Source organism: Sitodiplosis mosellana, unplaced genomic scaffold, assembly GCF_009176505.1.
Source record: "Sitodiplosis mosellana isolate CC-2019 unplaced genomic scaffold, AAFC_SMos_1.0 Smas_scaffold_3, whole genome shotgun sequence".
Classification (NCBI taxonomy): Eukaryota; Metazoa; Arthropoda; class Insecta; order Diptera; family Cecidomyiidae; genus Sitodiplosis; species Sitodiplosis mosellana.
In genome coordinates, this window is record NW_022595246.1 from 337,307 (window position 1) to 352,463 (window position 15,157).

The following is a 15,157-nucleotide window of genomic DNA, read 5'->3' on the forward strand; positions in this document are numbered from 1 at the left end:
GTTCTATCGATGCTTTTGCGGATTGGGTCACGAAAGACAATCCAGTCACAGTCAAACACACACACACAGAGAGAGACCATCAACACCGCCATCACCACAAACAACGAATAAAATATGTATGGAAAAGGCAAGGGCACGAATAAAAGGCATTAGTAAGCGGTAAACCGAAGTGAATAAAGAACGTTTTGTGTGCGGAGAGACTAATCACTTGTTTTCAATATGAGAACGATTTTTGCTGATGCAAATAAAACACGAAACAATGTAACATAACAATGAACCAAAGGCCAATGATGACGACGACGTCGAAAACGGCGAGAACGGCAGCGACAACAGCACACAATGCACAACGCAGAGGAGTGAATGGGTTAACGACGCAATGTGTGTTGGAGCCCAGGTATCGGATTTCGGATCATTTGCAATGGCAACAAATTGCTCAATTTTGAAGCAAACAATTCAGAAATGTGAGTCACTGGTTAACATAGACTATATCATTGGAGAGAGTGAGAGGGAGCGGGAGGGAAAAAAAGCGGAGCAAATGAAACGTGTACGTGTCGAACAGGCGCAAATTAGATTTGTTATCGGCATGCCGATTGGTTGAATTCAAAGCAGGAATGCAATTGAATTATGGATAAGCTGAAGTCAAATGCATAACATTTCGATGAGAATTTGAAATGTCACCGTATTCTTTGTGTACAATGTCATTTGGTTGGGTTCAACTCGGCTGGCTCTCTCTTTCTCTCTTTCTCTCCCAATTTCATTAATATTTGATTACATTTATATTTGAAACAGACGTGTTCATTGCCTTTGCACATACGTAGGCTTGTATTTCAATTGAATTTTAATATTTATATGGCTCGGTGCTGTTACTCTCGCTCCCTTAGTGCTAATTTTCAGCCGAGAATCGATTCTCAGCCAAACAAAACATACATATACACAGACACATCCACATTGCGTATGAATTCACTTACCTCTAAGTCTTCGTAGGTTTTGAATGCCAATATTGCAAATCCATCGACAATATCCTCTTCGAGCAATGGTGATTGCTCTTTTTGTTTTTTGCGTCGCGGCGGTGGTTTTTCACGTATTGGCGGTGCAGTAGCCATATCTTCGTCGGCGCTATCATGCACAGCCGCTGTCGGTGTCGCCGTCGCCGTCGCCGTTGCCGACGACGACGTTGAATTTGTTATTGGTGCTAGTGTATTTTGTGGTGTGCTTGTACCATTGCCAGTTTCACGGCTGGCTCCACTGCCACTATTGCTCACATTCGTTGTGCTACCAGCGCTATCCACACTATCTCGATCTCGCTCAGCCTGCATGCGTTGAGCTCGCTCCCGTCGTTTGTTACGTTGATTTCGCCGTTTTCTCACATCAATTTCCATGATTTTTTTCCGTTTAATGCATCAACCACACTTTGTACCACCATTATATATGTATTATACTGTGATCCCGTTGTATTCTTTTTCGTATCACTTTCAACTAAAAAAAACAAACAAACAAACAAAATTTCTTCTTCTTTTTGAATTCTTTTCGGGTGTTTTGGACCGTTTTCGACAGATACAATTTATTTACTTAAACTCTAGCGCACACACACGTTTGCACATGGCTGCTGATCATTCTCTGTCGGCATGTGTGTACAATTTTTTTTGTTTTGGAACAATTTATCTATCACTATTTATGGAATTTTAACGACGACTTCTATGTTTACTAATGATTTCAATGGGCAGACGAACAGGATTTTTTTTTCGTTTTCTTATTCAGCAATTTCACTACAAAATTTCTATAAGGGACTTGAACACACACTAAACATCAACACACAGAATAATTCCATTCGATGGGGTGCTGAATACGGCAAATATTTTACTAAAAATTTTGGTCGGTCACAGATTTATTTCATGAAAGCCTCAAACGCTTGTCGTCGTCATCGTCTGTACGTTGCCTCGAAACGATTTTGGTTATTTTACACGTTGTACCGATTAGTTGTTTTGCACTGTATGCGAGAGAAAGAGAGTCGATTTCGATGCGAATTTTCTTATTCAATCCGTGACGTGCTACGAACGTTTTGCACTAGAATCCACTAATAATCCCAAACGGCAACTGCATCGATTGCAATATTGTGGGCAGCAAGCTCATAAAATTTAACGCTTACAATGCTGAAATGCTGACGTCAAAATATTTCTCTTTTTTTCTACGATAAAACCCGGCTGCTTTTCGGACGAAGAACGAAAAAAAATGCGTTACATGGAAATTGATTGCGTATGCGATGAAATTGTGTTCGAATAGTTTATTCTTCGAAAATGACTTGGATGTGCTTTTCGTTGGAAAAGAACAATTGCATGCAAAATGGTGTCAACATTATCAACATCCAATGTAAACAATCGTTATCGTTTAGTCAATCACTTTGCAAATACTTGTGTTGTGTTGTGTATGACACACTAGTTTCCAATTTTTTCTTTCTGCTGTTGTTTATTTTCTTTATTCACTCACAAATCGATTTCTGATTTCAAGTGTGTAAAAAAAATGTCACTGGTGTTTCGTTCGTTCGTTCTTTTTGCACAAATCCTGCCGTTACACGTCACTCACAACACTGATTCTTTCTTTTGGATACGCGTTTTTTTTCTTTGTTGTTAGTTGGTGTGTTGTTTCCGTTTCATATTGAAAGTCGCTTGCTTCAGTTTAATAGTACGAAACAAGACAACGCAAAATTCGAAGCACTGTTTCAACGTAAATTGGCGAATGTTCAGAAGGAACTAACGTTTTCTGCTGTTCATTAATTGTCTAACGTCATGTATCACTATTGTGTGTTTATTGTTTATGTCAATGGAAACTGAAATGTATACAAATGAGGCAATATTACACGAAATTGTAAAGCTAAGACAGCCACTGGGCAATCAAAGTCTTTTCGTCGGTGACTTGAAGAAATGAGAGAGAGACAGAAAAAAAATAGAATAATATCCAAGCAAACTGAATCCGAGTGTGTGTGTAAACGAGAGAAAATGTAATTTCGGCGTGTATTTTGTGTGTTGTCGATGTTATGAATTGAGACTACTAAGGACTAGCAGCGCCGCTTGTGTCAGCTATGCGTACACACGTTCAATACACACTCGATGGATTACGGGAGAGACGAAAGAGAATACTCTTTTTTTCGTCGTTGTCGTCGTGTATTTACTTTTCTCTCACTCGGTGTATATTTTTATTTTTCTCACACTTTGTTTAATTTGGCTGTCGATTGCATCAATTAGTTTCCGATACGGCGACCGTAAATATACACAGCAACCAAAAAAGCACCAAGTTGCTAAATGTTGACACGAATTTGAATGAAATAATCCATTGAGCTCTCTGATACACAGGCAACGATGTTGCAATTGCACGCACAATCGTCACAAACGTAATTTTGTTTTTCTTTCACTGTGCACTTTTTGAATGAAAACATGGATTTTTGGCTTGGATTGTCTGTGAACGTTTTGCGGTCGAAAAAGTTGCTTTGGGTTCAAATCACACTGTCATTTGTCCAGCCTACTGTGTTGCAGCCACTTCAAAATGCAATTCACTCACTATATTGTGTGAACTCAATATTCGCTTGCTCTCACTCTGTGTATCTCACCGAAATTTCTCAATTCAATTGGATAAACATCAAAATTCTTCAACGTTTTCTTACAGTGTTTTAGTTTTTTTCTTCTTGTTTTCTCACAAACACATTCTCAGTTTTCCATTCAGAATCACAGAATTTTTTTTATTTCAACAGCAGCAACAGAGAAAAAATAATATTCATTTCATGAAACAGAACGAATAACACCGAAGAAAAAAAAAACACTTTTTTCTTCGTTTTATTTCTTCGTGAGTTGTGTGTATATTTGATATATAAGGTTCCACTCAGTTTCCAATAGAGCAAAGAGCTATGCGTTTTTTATTCAACTTTTCACTTTGTTGTAAATTTTACCACAAAAATTCCGTCCGAATGCTATTGAATTTATACAATTCGGATAATATAACCATTTACGATTCGTTTAAATGCACTTTTATGAAATAATTCCCGAAAAAACGATGTGAAAAATGCAAAAACATTGATCGAATTCGCAAAATGACGGCCAACACAAAATCTCCTCTTTGGCAGATTACATTTTATGATATATACACACTGCTGTGCTCTATAACATGAAACACTCTGTGAATGCCTTCGTTTTTTTTTACTTTTTTTCTCTTCTTTCTACTCGTTCTGGCTGAAGCGCTGTTCTGCTGCGATTCCGTTCTTCTTTTTCAGTTTTTCCACGATAGTGTATGTGGGGATGCGGTTGTGTGTGTGCGTTTATGTTATGCTGTGTGTTGTGTATACTGTCGATGATATCGGTCATTAGCTGTGTGCGTGTGTGTTGTTTCAGTTTGGATGTTCGATACACACAGCCGTCAGCGTATTTTGCACAACTACACAGCAGCCGTAACAGCAGCAACGATCAACATTTTCACCACACATGCAGTTATCGACACATTTTGTACGTTACATTCGAACGAGTGTGGTGGTCGTTGTGTGTATGTGTTGCGTTTGTGTGCGTATGAGAAGCGTCAACGGCTCTCTTCAACAACACACTACGTTTGTGTATGTGTGTTTTCTTTGCCGATGTTCGTTACAACTGCTGACAATGTAAAGTTTTGTTTGCCCATGTGCATGTGTGAGTGTGACGGTGACTGCTGGCGCGTGTGTGTGTATGTGTGTATATGTCGTTTTTTTGGTATATTTTATATTTTTACAGTTGCTTAATATGGACGATATGCCGAATGCAGTGCTGCCATCGTTCAAAAGCCGAAAATATCCCCTCGATGCGATTTTAGCATCAAATGAAATCGAAATAATAACAGTAATCATAAACAAACGTGAAGGCAAACAGCACACTCGGGCGTCTCCAAGCGCAAAACAAAACAAATCTCACATCACTGAGGCACAACGGTTTTTTTTTCGCGTGTACACTCTCTTATTCGCATTTTCGCATCCACCAACGAAATAATATTATCCACTTTTTGGGATTTCACATTCAAGTGAACGATTTTCAATCGACGTAAACAATTTTTCCAGGTAATTTCAAATTTTGTATTGAGTGGTTTTACGTTATATTTTTGGCAAATTGCGTCGTTCATTTTGCCAATTTTGTGTGATTAGTGGAATTGGGATTTAATTGTTCTGGTTTGGATAATACCACTTCAAGGTGATTCATATTAAGGTTATTAAGTAGATGTTCACGGTGCATATTTTTAGCGCAATTAGTATATCAAAAATGTTCAACATTTTTCAAAAGTTCAAGTGGCCCTCATTGTTGTTTCAGTTTGATGTTTTGTTTTAAGAATCGAATTATGTGGATTTTTTTTTACCGAAAAAATTTCGATTATTCCGAAATAATTTCTGAAAAAGTCGAAACAAATTAAGCCGAATAAAGCATTTTGTTTTTGAATCGCAAAAACGTTAATCGGCATCACATTGCTAATAACCATCAAAATTGTGCAAAGAGAACGAAACAGCAAAAACAAATCCAAACAACAACAACAAAAAAATCGTTAGACAAATTCAGTGCTCAGTTCAGTTTCCTTCTGTTGGTACCAACTCTCTCAATTCAGTTCAGCTTACCTGACATGTGTTACACTCAGTTTTGAATACAGTCCAGTTTACCTTTTGATTTAAATTTCAAGTGTGTTTTTTTTTATCGACACGAAAAAATCGTTCGTCGTGCACAAACGAAACAAAACCAACACTTCAGACCAGCAATTGCCATAATTTTTGCTGTCGAGAAAAAAAAACATAGGTCACTTGAGATTCGCTATTGAGCATCGATTTAAATATTTATTTCAGTTAAACAGTTGCAGCCCTGCACAATGTTGAGAGTAGTACAATAGAGTACAAAAACGATATAAACAAACGACATACACATACACAACCACATGCACATTGGATTGTGTTCACTGTTCACGCACACACACGCTCACACAGACGAACGAGTCTCGTCGAACATAATGTTGTCGCAAAGTACACTCGACCGATAAATTCTCTCTCACTGCTTCTAAACTGTGGCACCAGTGTTTCAGTAAGGCATTAGCCTTTGCTGCCGACACACACATGAATCGATTTAGCTTTGACGCGGAAAAATAGAATTTTTACGTAAAATTTTTACGTGTTTTGAACATCATAGCATTTTATTGGCATGGTCGGATCAAAGTTTTCACTTTGGTTTATTCAGAAACTTCAGCTACATTTTAATGACTTAAAATGACGTGGTTTCTACAATTACCACTTAAAATACATTTTAATCTCCGCTATTTAGCTATTTCATAAAAAAAAAATGAGTTGGGAAATTCAGGCAATTTTCGCCGTCGTCAAGCAATTCGGAAACTTCACCGTTCAGAGAATCACATCAGCCAAAGTTCAGTTTTGCTATCAGTTTTACGAGAATCGACAATTTATTCGCCAACCTTTTTACTACGACACGTAAATCCTTTTGTTTCCTTCATCATCTAATTTAGCACTGAACCATTTGCGTGAAGTATATCTGAGGGCACATTTTGACAACGCACATTAATGGATTGTGACTTGAAAAGTGTTTTCCAGTTGAAAGATAATATTTGGATTGATGTCACGCTCTATTTCATTTTGGCATTATCTGTGCGGTTGCTTGTTTACCTTTATCAAAATGAATGGTGCTTTTTATGAGGCGGATTAAGCGTGTTTCATACAAATAAAAATGTTACTATGTTGTGCAGGATCCGACATCTGCTATAACCACCTGAATTAATTCGTTTGCCGTACCGCTCGTTTCAATTTCCACAAATTCCATTTCGCGGCTAATCAAAATCTAATCGAAACGCGTGCGTGAACAAATCAGTTTCACTTTATTTAATTTTACCTCTGAAATTGACCGCTTCGAAAAATAGAGACGCGATTTAATAGAGATAGCCACCGATGAAAATGCACTGCACATTGAATCGCAATCGAATTTTGTTTTGTCAAAGAGTCAGAGCGGCCAGCGCAGCGATGGAGAGGTAGAGATTGTGAGAAAGAACCGATGAGTGAATGGTATTCACTGAATGCGTGTGTGCGTGCGTGTAAGGGGCACTAACAATATTTCGATTCAATCGATTTTCACTTTGCTGTTGCATTCAAAAATTAATCGAAGCTCAATTGAATTGGATCTGGGTGAATAAGCAGCAGCAGCAGCAGCAACAGCATCGACAACCATATTGCCGTAAAACGAACATTGAAATTAGCTTCAAACAAATATAATTGCATTTTAAATCAACAAATCGAATGAACGTACAGTAAAATGAACATGTTCCCCCCATGCAAATGTTGGCAATATTCAAAAGTTGAAGTACATAGTTAATAATCTACTTGAAATTCGATCAAAAATTGTAATTTAAATCTCATTTATATGAATGTTCATAACGTATTTTACCAAATGCAAATGCCATGCCCGCAATGAATGCAGATTCGGAGCAAAGGAGTCTCTCCATTTCCTTGTATTAAATAATAATCGGTTGCGATGCTGCTACTTGCAATTCACTTTCTCGTTGAAACGTGCCAAAAGTCAATGTCACTGAGCAAATGATTCAGTTGCAATGAAATATCCGGCGTGTGTGTGTGTACTGATGTGAGAGCTGATGAAATGGTGCCGCTCTTTTGCCGACACCGATGCCAAATTCAACCACACTCATATACAAACATTATTAATTTAACCTTTCACATTTTGCATACACACACTCTCTTTCTCTGGCTGAATTCCCAACACTACCGTTTCAGCTGACTGGAATTTCCTTTCGGAACGAAGTGCAAATTATACGAAAAACGCCTGAAGTCATGCAAAATATTTATTTTATTGAAAAATCAATTCCCGTCGCTCTCATTCATTTGGTTGAGTGAGCGAGCGTGGACGCGTACACACGAGAGGGAGAGAGAGAGAGAGCGAGAGAGTGAGATGAAGTGTGCATGTGTATGATGTTTATTATGGGTGTGAATTGTGATTCATGGAACAACGGCACAGGCCGAGCAAAATAAAAGCGTATGTTTCTGCTGAGCACAATTCCATATGACAGGCCAAATGGTTAAATCAACACACACACACACACACACACACACACACTCACAGGCAAAGTTTTATTGGATCTTGTACTCATAACATGTTCCGTTGATATTATTTATTTACCTGTAATCAACGCGCAAAGGCGCTGAACGCCACGACAAGGAAATTATTATCAAGCCGAATGAACATGCAGCAAGTATTACGAGAAAGAGAGAGAGAGAGAGAGAGAAAGCCAGCACGATGAGCCAATAACAACATTATTTTTCATCGCGTTGAAGATTTGATGTGACAACCGATGTGAACACGAACCATATACTATGAGCGTTCTGCTCAAAGCATGCTAAATCTACTCTGATTTCTTGCTCACGGCGCTTTTACCACCGTCGTCATCGCAATCATCGTCGTTCGTTCGTTCAACATATTTTTGCATCATTCATCCGCTCACTGCGATCATCGTTAAGGGGTTTTTATTTATTTTGCATTGGAAACATATTCAATTGTTGAAATTCGTTCACTAGCATCTTCTTCGAAGCGAGTGAGAGACCAAGAGATTGTAGCGTTGCGATAGTATTTTCTTTATTGCCCGCAGGACTGTTTTTTCGTTCGCTTTTCGGAATGTATGACATAAACGTGTGCATAATTTGACACCTGTGCCACACAATGTCATGAGAGATCACATCGTTCGCATTAAAACAAATCGAAGCGACTCAATAACTGTTGAATGCTTGAACTTTCGACACATGACATCGACAATACCGTGATAATCATCTCTCTGTGTGTGTCTGTCCATTTTATTTACTTAAACAATTTTATAAGTGCTTTGGTTTCGTTTCGTTTGCAGACGATACAAGAAGTTGAAGAATACGAACGAGAAGGAGAAGAAGGAAACCGACTTCGAGATGGCTGGTTCGATTGAGCAATTGTCGGCGTTTATTGCAGTTGCTTGCATCATTGGTTGCGGACTATCGGCATATTCGTACTACTTGACAGTCACATTGGAAGAGGATGACGAGTATGAGGCACTGTGCGATATTAGCGAACACATTAGCTGCAGCAAATCACTTCAATCCGAGTATGTGAAAACATGTTTAGCATTGCACATGCTCAAATCATACATAAACCAATTTTCGCTTATTATTAACGCCTCGTTTTTTATTTGTTGTCTTATGTTCTACAGATACGGTCGTGGTTTTGGTTTGATTGCCCCATATTTTGGAAGCGACTCGTTTTTCAATCAACCAAACGGACTCTGGGGCTTAATGTTTTACACCACGGAATCACTCTTAGGTAATAATTATCATATACTAAACATATTGCTCCACATTGTGTTTGGCACCAAATCGGTTCTCAAGAACGTGTTTGGGCACACGCGTGGGGGTATTGCTATTTCGATTCAACACACTCTTTTTTTTGTTCCACTTGCTTGTTTTGATCTTCTCGAAAATTATCAAGTGTATGTAAATTACACGAAACCACATAAATTCACACAGTGTTCCAAAACCCCAAGAGCTGCGGTGTTATTAACACCATAAAAAGAAATCCAATCCGTGCGCACGAACAATAGAACGAACAAGTTTAAGCCAAAAGAATCGAAAACCATAAAATGACACGCATAAGGCGACAAATGCACACCACTTGTAGCACCTGTGTATGCAATGCAAAATCCGCGGAATGTATTGCTGTGTACACTTAAACAACAAAAAAAAAACGTGTAAAATCTCTCTTGAACAAGCACGAGCTGTTTAAACGAGCTACACATTTCTTTTCACTGTTCTACAATTACTTTTTATCTAAATTGCCGCGCTGTTGTATTCGCGTTTGCGAAAAAAAAGTTAGCTTAATAATGAAATAACAAAAGTTATAGGTAATCTACATAATCGTATTAAAAATCGAGCTTATGAACGCAAAACGGCAAATAATGTACATATCCGCGACGACCGAGCAAAGAAAAGACAGCAATCGAAGGACTGCAAAGAAATGAAAATTCCGTATCGTACGCTGCCTCAGCTGCATATTTCTATTGAATTGTGAACAACAACAGCAATTTGTAGCAAAATCGTTGGTGTATATGAATCGTGCACCATTCGCAACAGCCCGAATCGTGTGCGTTCAGTGTGCTCTACTCAATGGAGCTCTCGCTATTTACGTATTTTTTTGCAAATGCAAGTGTGAGAATATTTTAAGCTGTTGTTAGCATGCACTCAAACGCAAACATACATAATGCCAAATTGAATATGTACGGAGCGCGTTTCTTTTTGTCATCGAGAAAATATCGTTCGACGCGAACAAGCCAAGCCAAGCAAAATAAAAGAATCGGCTAACAAGTGAAAAGAACGTAGAAAAACAAGCGAAACAAAAGGCGTTACAAAGAGATTTGGCGATTTGCTTGTTGTTATTTCGTTTTTCGTCTTCGATCACTTTAAATGCCACATAAGCCGTATTTGTTCATATTGCATCGCACTGTTGAGTGCTGCAACGCGCACAACAACGTTTTTACATTAACTCATTTTTTTCTGGTTTTGTTTGAAACATTTTTGATGCTTTTTCGTTTGCCATGTTTACATTTTCGCTCGAGACACAAAAGCGATGATATTTCGATATTAACTCCGAGCCGGAGTCGAAGTTGTTTACAAATATTGTCATTAATTTCTATTTGCACATACATAATCATTTTGGCTTGTTCATTTTTTGTTGCACCATTTGTTTTCAATTTGTTTTGTCTAATGTATGTTTGTTTTTTTTTTCGTTTTCTATTAATTTGAAAGGTTTTTCCAAGAATCCGTTGGTCGTGAAAGTACAAGTGATCCTGTCGATACTGTCAATTGGAATCTCTTCATGGTTGGGATACGTGTCATACTTTGAACTTCAGAATCTGTGCTTTGTTTGTGTCGGTCTCTTTATCATCAACATCATCATCGTCACATTGACCATCATCCGTCACCAACGGCTAAATAAAGCCAAAAAACCGGCCACATCCAGCGGAACAACCAAGAAGAAAGCGCCAGCCAAGAAAGGAAAATCCAAAAAAGACCAATGATTTTAACCTTAATTTTGAGCTTATCTCATAAGAAATCCATTCCAAATATTTCCTTTTTCTAGTGTGAAACATTTTTTCTTCTCTTTTTTGCCAAAAAAAAGATGATGATAATGAAAACAAAATACCAAAACCATTTTGAATTAGAAATTCGTAAATCTTGTACATCTACCTCGAAATCACTAAATTAAAACGAATCAAATTACATTCATAAAAATCTATTGTTTCTGTTTCTATTTCGGACGATTATTGGTCATTTGTCACATGTGTATGGTGGTTCGATTTGCATATTTAATGCAACGAAATTGGTATTGCGGGCAAATTTATGGGACTATTATCGAAAAGAAATCGAAAACATACCGCCATGTTATATAATTAACACAGGTAATGCGTTGCCTCTATTAGATCATAAATCAAATGGATGGCGCGAGAATTCGAAGACACACAAACCCAATGCGATAAAACCCACAAGTATCTGGCAAATTACAACGCGTGAGCACAAACGAAGAAGAAGAAGAAGGAAAATAAGCAATCGGCTGGCAAAGATCAGAAGTGGCAATTATAATGGATTTACAATAAATATGGTAGGTGTATGTGTTGGGTCTTCACGTAGCATTAAAGACAAAGTCAAGAAGGACACATTTTCATAAAATTTGTTTTCTGTCTCTCTATCTCTTCACGTTAAGAATACAGTTTGTTGACATTCACAAAACAGACAAAGCCATTTCACGTTCCATTGAAATCAAAGTGGGTTCTCTGAATTCGATTTCAAGCGTTTCGAATTGAGACAACCACATCAAGTGGGTGGCAAATACTTTTAATGCACATTTCGGTTAATGCATTACAAAAAAGTGCGAAGCACATGAAAATGCCAAAAAAAAAATTATCATTTTAAATATTTGGCATCAAATCACCATACAAGCAAGTGACTTAAATCTATTGACACTGATATTCGTCATGCGGACTTAAATTCAACGTAGAGCGTCAAATATTTGCTTAATGGATTTTCAATAAAAAAAAAACAATTTGACTGAAACTTGTTGACTGTTTTTTTTTGTGCGAGACACAAAATACCGTGGGCCACCGAAATTGCTCAAGGATGCATATTTTGGCGACATAAATTCTTACTGTAAACCATTTTTGAAGCTAAATATTTCAGGTGTTTATCTCATTGGTTCCGCATTTAGTTGTATCAATGTCATTGAGTCGAATTGCGTTTCGGAAATCTCGTCTGCGCAACAAGATTCTGGATGCACAAAGTGATTTGTCGGAAAGATGAATGTTCAATGCAAATGACAATGGCATCACAATCAAGCAATACACTCATTCTGTTTCATGCTTCAACGCTAATCGCTACAACGTCAGGTTAAATCGCATTACAAAGCATATCAATCATCTGGTCACCTCTGATTTCATTACACCCCATTGTAACTTGATTTATTATTGATTATCGTCGGCATTATCTCGATTCACGCGAAAAACTTGCACACAACACAATATGATCATTTGTTGAAACGGCGACGACGAGTTGGTGGCTTCGGGCGAAAAATCATCCAATAAAAAGATGATTAAAAAATGGGAAGTTCCGAATTCATTATAGTACCCACGATAAATTTCTGCGCTTGTGGTCATCGCGAACAATATAATTTTTTTTCAGTATAAATTTGAATGAAAAAACTTTGCGGCTCGCATACATTTGGTTCGCACATAAATCTTTTCCGAACGTAAAGTTGAATGCATTTGTCTTTAAACAACGCAGTAAATCCTAGAGTAAATCTCCATTTATATCGTTTGCAGTTGATACAGCCAAGTTTGTATCTTTGTTTGCCGGACATTTAGATAAACTCGGAACCAAAGGGAAAAAATATCAATTCAGCGAAGATATCAGTAGTCGCATGGCACTAAAAACGTGCATTTAATCATTGTCTTTCAGTAAAACCGTCTTAAGCCATAATACGAGGAAATGAGGTAAAGATAAGAAAAATTCATTCAAATCGGTACGTTAGTCAATTTAATCTAGTGAACTTTAAAAGGAAATGAACGAACGAACGAGAAAAAAAACGCGCCATGAAAGAAAATCGAATCCCCTTAATGTTTCAAAAGATCCTGTTTGAATTCCCAATTGCAATCGGTTTTTCTAGCTTGTAGGTGCATTCAACGAGGAAAAAACGACGACAACAACAACCGTTCGATTACATCTCGTTAGTTGGAAATCAATGCAATTTGGCGGCACAAAATGCATTAAAATGCCCACTTGTTTCATTTGTCCATTTTTTTGCCGCTGACATTATGTATATATAGAAAATATGCCAATGTAATTTTCTCTTTCAATTTAATAGCGCGAGCGCGCGCACTCACACAATCTGATTTATGTCGCCGCCAAACATGATGAAAAACGACCGATGCCGATAATCGGTCAATCGATCAGAGACCACAATATGGAAAGAGTAAAAAAACCCAGCGCCTAAAGATCGTATTTGGTATTTCATTTCGATCGATTACGGCGGAAATTCCTACAAAAAAATTGCTAATTATTCGCAACAACTTGGGTTACAATTTTTTTGGATTCTATGCTGTGCCGTTGCACATACCGAAGATTCAATGCGCGGTGTATAATGAATAATGACTAATGACTCACAAATACAGCTCACAAATTGCGCAAAAAGCTCGAAATAATAATAGTGTCGTTAGCGATGCGTCTGTCGTTCGTTTGTTGGATGATGGTGGAGAAAAAGATGACAATTTCACAATTGAATCAGTTACACTCACAAAGAGTACACCGTACCAATGGTCGTGACGACCATGTCTAAAGTCCAATTCCAATTCCAGATGATTTGCAGTGTGTGTATTTGTTCGTTTGTTTGTTTCCCAAACCAGACTGGGACAACATTATTTGAATTAATTAATTCTTCGTTCCATTCACATTTCACTCTGGGTTAAATTTGTTTCTGAAATTCCGAGCACATTCGGCATTCATGTCAACGCGATGGCCCAACTCTTAATTAACGAAGAAAAACCGTATTCCGAAGCTTACATCATTTTGGTCAATATCGAAATACAGTTGGCGCATCACACAGAGTACGCGTCTGTTGTCGATTTACTTTTTCAAACAGGTAAACGATATGCGCCTGCTCTCCTCCGTGCATTTCATTCGGTTTGTTGATTTAAGTAAAAACATGCAATTAAAATGGGAGTCAAAGACAGTGGATGTTTTAAACTAAATAGTGCGTCGTTATTTTATAACCGAGCTGAGATCGCCCGCATACGTATATAAGAATTAGTCGTTTATATGCGAATAAGTAGATAAAGTGACATGCGTGGGAATTAGCCGAGTTTCGTCTCTTTTTTCTCTCTTCTGCGTTTCGCATCTCTGTCATTGCTTCCAGTTTCAAATACCAAGTTTATGTCATTGGCTATTTTTTACCGTCTCACAACTCGCTCATTTAGCGTCGTCCAACCGACGTGTATGTTTTCTTTTCGCTTGCAATTCGGTGTCTCACTTTGGACAATTTTAATTTAAAGTGGTTTGCGAACTCTATAAAACCACCATACGCAATATTGAGCTTAGAAAGACAACACGAGTGTAGGATGAATAGAAACAATTCAAATGGAGAAAAAAAATAATGTTAAGTCGTCGGATCTGTTCGTTTAGCTGCGAAATGGTCTTTGGTTCTTTTGCACTGATTTCGGGTGACTTTCGTTCGACTGAGCTAAAATATGGAGTATAGGTGGACGGAGTTCACTGACAACGGTGTTGCCTACGCGATTTTGAACGAAATTGACAATTTGAGCAGAACAAGAATCTGGCGGCCATCGAATCAGTTGGACGTGGAAAATTGCCCATTTTAATTCAAGAAGAAACAAAAAAATCACTCGATTTGATGTATTGTCATTGATTGTTTGAATCAAATCATGAGCACGGACCTCACAATCCGAATATGACGCATGGAAACAAAAATACCGTCACAAAAAAGCATTTAAAATCTCATTAACAAAAAGAGAAAAAAAAACTCGTTGCAAACAAAAACGACAAATGAATTTCAAAAAAAAAACTCATCATCAGCTTGTT

General features: G+C 37.7%; 2 protein-coding genes across 49 annotated transcripts in view; one reads left to right on the plus strand and one right to left on the minus strand.

Moving 5' to 3' along the window:
- Positions 1 to 4,265, minus strand: part of LOC129565966 (autism susceptibility gene 2 protein-like) — a 253,449-nt gene extending 249,184 nt beyond the window's left edge. For 44 of the 48 annotated variants that reach the window (XM_055441438.1, XM_055441442.1, XM_055441439.1 and 41 more), the window contains exon 1: positions 969 to 4,165. In XM_055441438.1, the coding sequence (XP_055297413.1) occupies positions 969 to 1,379 (411 nt within the window). In that variant the 5' untranslated portion in view covers positions 1,380 to 4,165. Of the gene's footprint in view, positions 1 to 968 lie in introns of all 48 variants that reach the window. The other 4 variants (XM_055441394.1, XM_055441391.1, XM_055441434.1 and 1 more) reach the window with 3 other exon arrangements.
- A 571-nt stretch (positions 4,266 to 4,836) lies between these two features.
- LOC129565977 (vitamin K epoxide reductase complex subunit 1-like protein 1) lies at positions 4,837 to 11,299 on the plus strand. The gene is made up of 4 exons (XM_055441455.1): positions 4,837 to 5,065; positions 8,896 to 9,126; positions 9,232 to 9,341; positions 10,820 to 11,299. The coding sequence occupies exons 2-4, from the start codon at positions 8,954 to 8,956 to the stop codon at positions 11,089 to 11,091; spliced, it is 555 nt and encodes a 184-aa protein (XP_055297430.1). The 5' UTR covers positions 4,837 to 5,065; positions 8,896 to 8,953; the 3' UTR covers positions 11,092 to 11,299.
- Positions 11,300 to 15,157: the final 3,858 nt, after the last annotated feature.